This window comes from Osmia bicornis, chromosome 11, assembly GCF_907164935.1.
Source record: "Osmia bicornis bicornis chromosome 11, iOsmBic2.1, whole genome shotgun sequence".
NCBI classification, from domain to species: domain Eukaryota; kingdom Metazoa; phylum Arthropoda; class Insecta; order Hymenoptera; family Megachilidae; genus Osmia; species Osmia bicornis.
Genome location: NC_060226.1, coordinates 4,803,205 through 4,813,511, shown reverse-complemented (window position 1 = coordinate 4,813,511; position 10,307 = coordinate 4,803,205). Strand labels below are relative to the sequence as shown.

The window sequence follows — 10,307 nt, the reverse complement described above, 5'->3', positions numbered from 1 at the left end:
AACATGTCCGAAAGTTTCTTACAGTATGAAGCTGATCGACGAAAGATGTCAAATAAGATTAATATTGGATCGATTGTCATCGGGATAGAGTTGTGTAAAGCACTTGAAGAGTCACTGATTGTATTATTATTATTTTTTTTAAAGCGAGCTGATAATAACTCGCTCGAACGGTAGACATTTTCTTTTGCAACGCGGACAAGAATCCACATTTGATTGCAAATGAAGAATAACACCTTTACCGGTAAGTATTCGCAAACTTGAATTCGAAGGAAATATTAAAGTTAGGAGAGATATTCAATATTGATTAATCGTTTGCACTTTTTAAAAGTTCCTCGTTTAATATGCAGATATAGCTATATATTTACAAGGCAAGCTGTGAACACAGCTATATAGCTATACTTTATTTATTTAGAGTGAAAAAAGCACGATAAACGCGTAACACTGCTCGAATACACCTTGTCCGCGTGCAAAATACTTGGACAACGATCGATCATCTCAGTCGTCTCCATTTTTGTGAATAAAAATTCATCGCATCGTATGAAAATCCCACTTTTCGATTCGAATCAATCTACTTTCAATCCTCTATTGTTTTTCAACGAGCCCGTTCTGTGTCATACTATGTATACCCATTTGAATTGAAAAGGTTTCGTTCATCGAAATAGTCAATTTTTCAATCACAGACGATAGAATGAATATAATTGTTAAATGTTCAAGTATCCATCCATGCTCACCAATCGACAATCATCGAAACACCCCCTGATCTAGGCCCAATGGTTAAGCACCATCAGAGGTTGCACGTGTATCTTATCTGAAATAATCACCTTCTACTATTACTTTCGTCTTTCACGTGGTACCTTTACTTTCTACCATCAACCTTGCGTTTTCATTTGGTATAAAGGATTAATTAAAATGTCACCTCTCATTTAGAATCCTTCACTTTCTACCATAGCTTTGAGCTTCCACTTGGTACAATAATTTCACTTTCCACCATCAAAGCTCTAAGCTCCGCATTCTGATAATACGTATCCTTATTCCCGGTGGTTCCAAGGTTTCACCAAGGGAACCTTCTATCATCGGCATACGAGTGAATTTTATATTCAGAACACTCGACCAGCTAGTCAATCGTCGAATGAGTCGCTGGTACCAGGTCGATCGAAATCCTGCGAAGAGCCAGGCTGTCGATCGGGTACCAGCAACCACCCTCACGTCCTCACGAACTTGTACACCACACCGAACACCAAAACGCTGACCAACACGAGGACCAACGCGGTCACCACCTTGGCGAACGCGTTCAATCCGCTCTCCGTGTGCTGTTGAGGCCTCCTGGTTGGTACGCTCTGCTTCGACGCCAATCCACGAGCCAAAGCAGGAAATGCCAGGCTCTGAGTGAAGGTCAACTTGTGCAAGGATTCCGATAAAGAGTATGGACCCACTGAACCTCGGGCCGCTGCCCTCAGCAGGGCGTATTCCAGATCCAAGGCATCGAACATGCTATACCTGTTAATTATTAGAAAACTATTGATCAAACATCGATTACCGAGCTGGGTAATTCTGTTGATTGGAAATAAAATTCTAAGCAGATCGAGAGAGCGTGAGAAAGGGTGGCTGGAGAGATGTCTGGATTATTCAGACACCGATTAATATCTAGATCTATAACTGCACGTGCTTCGTCGGTCGTATTTGCATGGAGCCAGGGTCACGCCTCGACACGAGTCAAGATCGACGTCAGACCGTATCAACCTGAGGGATTATTTCCACCCCCGCTTCTCCGTGCGGTAATTTCACGGATCGGGAACAGAAAGGGGATGGTTCAGGGAGGTTTCCCTTTTGTGAAGAAGATCGTGACAGGAAACCACGAGGATTTTCACTTTCTCGGAGAGACTAAACGTTTCTTAAACTCTTGAAACGTTCGCCTCTAGCATTCGTACTTTATCCTTTCTTGCGTCGAGCGATCGTTAAAAATATTCTCCGATGGTATAATTACCTGCTGCTTCGTCTCCTATCTTGCGAGTGCATCGAAGCGATCGCGGAGCTTGGCATGGAGCGTAAACTGCTGGTGGTCGAGCTCGACGGGCTCGGCGGAAGTGGAGGTTCCTCGTCGATGGACGCCCGGTCCGGCGTCGGTGGAGTCTTAGACCCTGAATTGTGGTGATTATGATGCAAATGATGCAGCTGCAGCCGAGCATGATCCGGATGAAGCAGGCTGGCGCGTCGGGATTGTTGCGGGGTCGCGGCTGGACTCGTACTCGCCACGCCGCACGGCGATGGCGATGCCTTTTAAAACAGGATCATCGTTAAGGCATTCCGCGATTTAACTCTCTTAACATTTCGCCTTTAATAACAATCGATGAGTCATAAATATGTAGCACAGTGCGTCGATTATGGCGTGGGACATTTAGGTTCTCCGTCGACCTGGCGCCAACAAGATTTTGATTTACGATGCGAGTCAGACGGGAATATTCGATTGAAAAGCTTTCTTATAGAAACTACCATGAACCATTGATTCGTTTTATAACCGTGGTTATAAGAATGGGAAATAAAAAGCAATTTCAGATATTTCTCTTCATTTTTTTCTATTCCTTTGTTCATGAGAATTGTAAATACCTGTATAGATTCTATTCCACTATCGTTGACGTTCTCTTGGACATCGGGAAACACGAATGCCTGCGCTTGTCCGTCCGCCTCGCCTCTTGGTGAATCGCTCGGCCATACCTGAAGAAGCGGAAGTCCACCGCGTGGTTCCGTGCATACTTCCGCAACAACGTCGCCGCTCTGTTCACCCGTGCTGAGGCACAGTCGGCCCAGCTCTCTCAATGGCTTCTGTGAAACCAGCAGTAATCAATGAAATATCGAATTGATAAAAAAATTGTGAATCTTATAACACGTTGGCTAGAATTCGACGAAATATTCTTTAAGAAATCATGGCTATCTAAAATTGTCGATATCTTAAACAGGACACGACAGCTGGCAACCCGATGGAACAAATACTTCTGTGTCTGACATAACCGTGTTCCTAGAGCTCCAGATAAATGACCAGCAAAACACATTATGCACGTTGCATTTGCGTCACGTAGAAGCTGTCACTGATTCGAATTGATTCGATCGTGGTGAAAATGCTGTCGGAAATATCGGCTGGTATGACTGCATTCTGATCGTCTGATCGAGATACCAAAGAAACTTTAAGGAAGATACGTGTCAGGGTATAACCGAAGGAAAACTTGTGCCTCATAGAAAACGAAAATGATTCGTGTTTGAGGTTTGATGATTTACATCTCGAAAGAAAGTTGGAAAGTCTTCGACCCCGTGGCAACCGATGACTTACTGAAATATCCATCAGTTCGATTCCTTTCATTACGGCCTGTTTACATTGACGCGATGAAGGTTGCAACACGCCCGGTTCTTTTATAAACGTCGATGACGTAGGATGGACTCACGCGAGAATTCTCAGCAACAACAGTTCACCGCTAATAATTATCACAGCACAATAATAAAAGTGCAAAGTTCACTATGAACCATTCGACTGTATCCTGTTTCTCATAGAGAAATAATAATCGATGTGGAAATAAAAATTTTTCCCAACGAAAACGAAAGCGTCCCTTATGATTAATTACAAAATCAACCTTGATTTTGCCCTCGACCATCAAGATAATAATAGTATATCAAAAATATGGATTTATCATTTACATAAGATTCCCTTGAAAATAAAAATACTTTTCGAAACGGAAACCGCTCTCTTTGATTAATTACCAAAGTTCTAACGATTGATCTGACGGGTCGTTCAGAGTGCCTCTAATAGCACGACATTTTATCGAGACCAACGGGACAAATTTATCTTTTCTCAACGACTTTTTCCCTATCGGTGTATAATTAGCACGATCTCGTACGAAAAAAAAGCCTTGCTGGTCAAACAGCCGATGCGAACACGGATCGATACAGCGCAGCCAGGAAGCTCTCTAATGAAGCTGGATGCTTCTGTGCAGGTTTCCCTGGAAGAAGATGCGAATGTTACCATTCGTAGGGAAAAGAAGAATATACGTCTGTCTGTCAGAAGAAGAAGAAGAAGTTATGAATTTGTTTGTTAAATATTTCAGGTTACTCGTTTTCAGGACACCCGACCGAGAATTTTAGTTTCATTGTACGATTCGCGAGACAGAACGAAGGAAATGATTCAGAAATGGAAGGAGGTTTAAAACGATATTGATATCCTTGGTTCTATCGTGGAAATACGAAGATTGTTAATTTCTGCATTTCCTTTAACCATGAAAACTTGAACGAGAGAAATGCAAATTCGTTGTACCGCAGTGAACGACTGATGGCTGTCCTCACGATTGGTATCAGTTTTGCTGCGGAAAAATCTGGACGTTTGCCAAACTGTTGTTTCGATGGAACCGGTCTGCTTAACCGCAGATCCTTTTTCTAAAAGAACCACAAAAGAATTAGAAATCGGTTTGCGCCACTGGGTACAAGACAATACGGAGAAACTTATTTCCATTTCTGAATTGAACGGTCGAGAAAGTTCATTTTCTTTCTCCAATTTCTTTCAATTTCAATATAGATAGACTATTATAATATTAATAAAATGTACTATAAATAAATTTCAAGTGAAGCCGTTGAATTCGCCTAGATGCATAAAAAGTACATCTGCACTCTGCTGCCTCTTCTTTTTTTAAATGTGTTTTCAAATCTGTGTCAACGACTGAAATAAAACGAGGAATATCTCAATTTTCATCTGTAATTTCAGTGGTATCGCGCCAGTTATATATAAATTATGATGCAACCACGTGTTTTCAACCTGATTCACGATCTATCATCTGAGTGATTGAAACCCCCTCCAAACGGATTAATTAATCTCACATCGAATCATGAATTATAAACTGAGCGACGTTTCTGCTAAATTAAAGCTCGAGAAATTAATTAATCCCGTGCCCTCAGCCGGGTGTGGATTATTAAAAAATTTTCCACAGCCACAGCAAATATCTCGGATAAATATTTTTCAAGCTGCGAACTCGACGAATTATAAGCTGTCTTGATAATTACACATTCCTTTTTCCTCGGCAAACTTTCTCGATCGAAACGATAATACGATACGAAGATTACATTTTTTATAATAGCAATCGATATTAAAATTATTTTAGACTTTTAACATTCGAAACGAATAACTTATCCGAGAAGATGTAGCGTTGTTTGTCATCCAATGGTAAGTGCTTTGGTTAATCCATTAAAAAGCACTTCGAATAGGCGAATAGGGGTTGAAAGGGGTGAGGTCGTAATCGCAGCCAATGATTTGCGAACCGTGCTGAACAGACACACAACGATGTTCGTGACCGTGACTGAGAAATCTTAGTTGCTTCGGCCTTGACATAAGGCACGGTCGATGAAGGAACGTGAAAGGGGGTTGCTTTTCTCGTGCGTGTAAACAGAAACACTCTTGTCCCATGAAAAGGAGGAGTTTGTTCAATTTCAACAGCTCGATCACGAAATTATCACGAGCAACGATCTTTCAGAAATATTTTTCACCCCTCCTTTTTGATTTAAACATTTTCGATTCGACTTTGACCAACCCTTGGGGGGTTGGAGTGACGTTTACATCACGAAAATGATAAGTGAATTATGAAGTTCTCGATAACAAGACTGATTCGTGGCTAATTGAAAAGTTAGGGGTTCGTGGGTAGATTAATTGACTTTAAATTTCAAGGGTTAGGGATGGGTTCGTTAAAGGGTCTTCATCCTCGAGTGAATCACGTTGGAATGTTAACGAGAGTGAAAGTAAAAGTAGAATTTACTTTTCTACTTAGCTACCTTCTTGACTTAATCACCTGGGGAGTGAACTTTCATCCCTTACTCGATGACACTCTCCACTTTCTCGAAAATTTAAAAATAAAAAGTATAGCTTGGACAACAGGTAATGCTAAGGGTGAACTGGAAATTTGGTTAAAGGTTATTATTCGCAGTGTGATGTTTCGAAAGGGTGAATTTCAATGGTGGAGCCTTGAAAAATTAATTAAAACCGTCGGTCGCATGCTACCCCCTTTTCGCGTTGACGCCTGAGATGCTTTGAAAGAAACGTCGAGCTTCGTTCGCCGTTGTTTCGTTTGAAACCGGGAAGGATCTCGTTATATTGCCACGAAAACCACCCCTTTTTATTTGAATAATTCGACGCACCGAGATACGAAGCCAGAGAATCGTGAAAGTCGAAGGGTTTCATTATACGGAATACATTTCCGCGTTTTATCGTTGTTCTACGCAACCCCGCTTCGTTTGTGAAACATGACAGATCAGAGGGTTCGGAAACTAACGAAATTCACCCTCTTGACTGTCGTTAGCACTCAGAAATCAGATTGGTCCCTGGATAGGGGTAGTGAAATAAAAATCAAGGTTAATGATTCTTCGAGAAAATCTCTGAATCGCCTTCCAGCCCTCATCTTAAAATAAAGAGGGTGGTAAAGGTACAGAGGAATTGGAAATGGGCAGTGTTTTTTTTTTTTACTTTTGGCAAATGGTAAATTATTTTGAAATATATAATAAGACTATTAAGAACCTTTAAGAGTGAAATTTTTATAAATAAAAAAAATTAATAAAAATAATGAAAGAAGGAATAACAGTTCCTCTAATAAGTATTGGAACAAAAATGAATTGGATTTTATTTTGTAATATAATAAAATTCAACGGAGAAATACCTAATAAAATTCTGAATAAATAGAAGGTGGATCGATTCAAATGGACAAATCTCAATTTAATTGGATTTGTAAAGCTTGAAACTTCCACCCTCTAGTACAATATTCAGTGGAAGGGAAATAACATACAAAATAAATGAAAATAATTTCGAGAGGGGTGTCCCATTTTCACCTCTAAAGTATTTTAACAATTTACTGAAGGTATTCAAATTTCGTTCACCCTTTTAATACGGGGGTACACAAGTTTCTTACCACCCTCTTCAGGACATAAACAAAGGGAGCACAATCACCTCGTAAACCACCCCCAAAAGTTAGATTATTCAAGCTCCAACTCATAGTACTTTAAAACCTAATTTAAAGAACCCATAGTGAACCTCACAAAATAGAACCTCATAATCATGGTGTATGGAGGGTTAAATTAACCCTGAGAATGTTTTAAATATTCTACATAACTCTACATAAATGTCATTTAAATTTCATGAAATACACTGAATCATAAAATTTCCATGAGAAATAACAGAATAACTACAGAAAACCTACCCTTGTGTGTAGAACACGAGATTGTTTATTTGCAACGAAACCAAACAACTTTCAGCAACGTGAACTATTCCAAAAACCATAATCAATAAAATTTTCACCCAGCTACACTTTGTTTCCAACAATCAGTAACAAAATAACAACAAAGGGTTCGCCCTCGAGTGCGGAATTCAATTGAAGTTGTGGGAGACGAGAAACCCTACGTACACTTTAATCAGACAACCAATAAAACGATGTAACACCGCCTGCAATTTTTCTAAACATCATCCTGTATAAAATTTCCACCCTATTTCCCCTTCGATAAAAAAGAAGATTCCATGTTTGCCTCTTAACACGTCGACACGACATGCATACGTCAAATCTTACGTCAAACAACCTGATCACCTACAAACTCAACCCACACCATTGTAACAAATAACAAACCTATTATAACAAATACTAAATTATAATAAAAGACGTAAGCAATGTATTAAAATTATCTGGATTCAATTAAAACCATGATAAAATTGACTATGCCCCACTTATATGATGACTTTCAGTGACGAGGCCTCTCAACCTCAATGAAATTTTCCAAAATGTCTAGAAATGTCAGTGAAAAACATACCACTGTAAGAGGAAGAAGGGATTGATAAAAGAAAATTCAGTCACCTGCATTTTTCCGAGGCCGAGCTCATGGCCAAGGATTTCGGCACGATCTTTCGCCTCGTGCCAATCGTCGGCTTCCAGGATATCGGTCTCCTCGTTGGCCTCTTCGGGGTTCGAACTGCGACTGGTTCCGCTCGTCAGGACAGCCCGAGACAGGAGCGTGCTCAGAGGGTGGGAGAGGGTGAGTTGGCTCGGTCCGGTAGCTGGTGTACGGTGGGGATGGGGATGAGCTGGCTGTGTTTCGCAGCAGGGGGTGAGAAGAGGTCCAGCACCGCGAGTTCTGATGAGAATATGATTTACCCGTCGAGTTCTCCGGCCGGTCTGATCGTTACTAAGCTTGATTCGAGTTAATTGTGCCACCGGTTCGAACCAACGAAGAAAATAAATAAAAGCTTCTTGTTCGGCGAAATTTAATCTTTGAGATATGAAAACCATGCTGCGATTCCGCGTGAGAGAATTAATTATGAATAAAGAATGGTATTGCTTTGTACCGAAGACTGCCTTTCGAGGAAATTGAATTTTCGAATATGTTTCGTTCTACTCGTTATCGAGAATAGAAAATTAATGACAGCACTAATGGTTATATGGTAAATTAATATTGAACCATAGCAGGACAGATTTCTATTATCAGCAGCGTAACAACTGATGAATAAATTATTTAGCAAGGTTCTAGCGATCGATTTGTCGCTATTACACAACGCAGAGTATTAATCTTTAATGAGAAAATAGTTTCTTTTAGATTACTAGTAATCAATGTACTATATGAGTATATTTCTTTATTGGTTTGGTAGAAAAGCTAGATAGGGTTTTAAGGATTATAAGAGGCGAAGGGTGAAATGTTTTCGAACGAGTGCGGTAGAGAGCAAGGGGTTAGGCTTGGATTACGTGGATTTTAGGTATTAATTGTTGGGGTGGCTTGGTTTGATTGCCGGGAAACAGGGTTGGAAAACGATATCGGGGTGTTTACTGTTTCTCGTTAAAAACAAGCGTGTTGAATTTTTTCTGGAAAGAAAAAAATTCTTTATCAAGCATTTCCTTTGTTCTAATATTTCACTGCATTACTATAATATTTTAATGGAAGGAGAAATAATTATTTGTAATAATAATTATGATACCCTTCTAACCAATAAATAAATAAATAAATAAATAAATTTTCGTTGAATTCGAAAGAAAATCTCCGAAATGACTCGAACAATTAATTCGAGGGAGAAAATGGAAGCAACGATTCATCGGAAAATTGGAGGAGAAAAGTGGTGAGAGCTGGAAAATGAACAGCGAGACAGTTTTCTCGAGTGCCTGGATACGTTTCGCCGGATAACAAGAACTTGACGGAAATCCGGTTTAAACTGCCTAAAGGCTTTCCGAGAATGAAACTTCGAAGACGGAAAAATTGCATTACGGGTATTCAGAGTAAAGTAAATATTCAGAAGTTTCGAAAATTATCGGAATACAATATCAAACCAATTTCGTCTTTCAAAAATTGGCCGATCAATAGAAAAAAAAAAGCAAAAGGCATCAAGCGTTACATAACAGAGAACAAAAAAAAACCACCCCCTGATGGTCCAAAAGATCCATCAAACGCGATTCACCCGTGAAAAATTGCCGATCAACAATAGCGACGGTCCATAAACCACCCTGGGGCCGACGTCAAAATACGGAAACAAAGAATTGAACGTCAAAAGATACAAAAGAACAAGAGAAGAAGACAAATGATGTGATTGAAAGATTCACATAAACGTGGAACTGTGAGTAACAAGAGAAGGTGACAAAAATGAAGACTGATAGGGATGCAAATTAGGGCTGTAAAACTTCGAAGAATTTGGATAATTGAAATATCCAAGCAGTTGGAATTTTACCAAATATCCAATTATTTGATTAGATGAACATGGGAACACAGACAATACTCCTTCCTATGATATATATTTAATTATTCGCAAGTAGATGTTAGTAATATTAGGATTTTCGTAACAACCCTACTGCAAAGTGTTCGGAAACGAGATGAAACGGGACGCAGAAGAAGCTCGAAAGAGAAAAGAGGGAGGTTGAGGACGCGACGCCGGCGCGAGAGGAACCCCGTAGGTCAAGGTCGTCGCAGGTGGCTTGGAGCCCCGTGGTACGGCCCTGAGAGACCCGCTCGACCGTTTCGTGCAGGACGATCTTTGAGATCGATATACCCAGAGCTACACACCGAACTCCTTTCAAGCCCCCCTCGTTTCCTGCAACGCGGAAACTGATAGGGGTTGTTGGGCTCGCGTGCATCGATCCGCAACCTGCTACTTCCTTTCGACTTTCGAATACTATTTAATTGAACCTGGGCGTTGGTCCTGGGCTTAAGTTTTTTTTCCCCACGATGAAGGTGAGCTTTAAGGGTGGTACGTTGATCTTTTGTACACGGGACGAGGAAAAGGGATTTACAGCTTGTTTGCAGGGGTTAATTGGTGGGATTGAAAC

At 40.3% G+C, this 10,307-nt stretch overlaps 1 protein-coding gene across 1 annotated transcript; it reads right to left on the bottom strand.

Annotated features, from left to right (window-relative positions):
- Positions 1 to 14: 14 nt before the first annotated feature.
- On the bottom strand, positions 15 to 8,114 carry LOC114872403 (palmitoyltransferase ZDHHC5-A). Its single transcript, XM_029179554.2, has 4 exons — positions 7,860 to 8,114; positions 2,605 to 2,820; positions 1,985 to 2,274; positions 15 to 1,497 (listed from the first exon to the last, which is right to left on the bottom strand). Exons 1-4 carry the CDS (start codon positions 7,863 to 7,865, stop codon positions 1,203 to 1,205), a joined length of 807 nt encoding a protein of 268 aa, XP_029035387.1. The 5' UTR covers positions 7,866 to 8,114; the 3' UTR covers positions 15 to 1,202.
- Between the last annotated feature and the right edge of the window lie 2,193 nt (positions 8,115 to 10,307).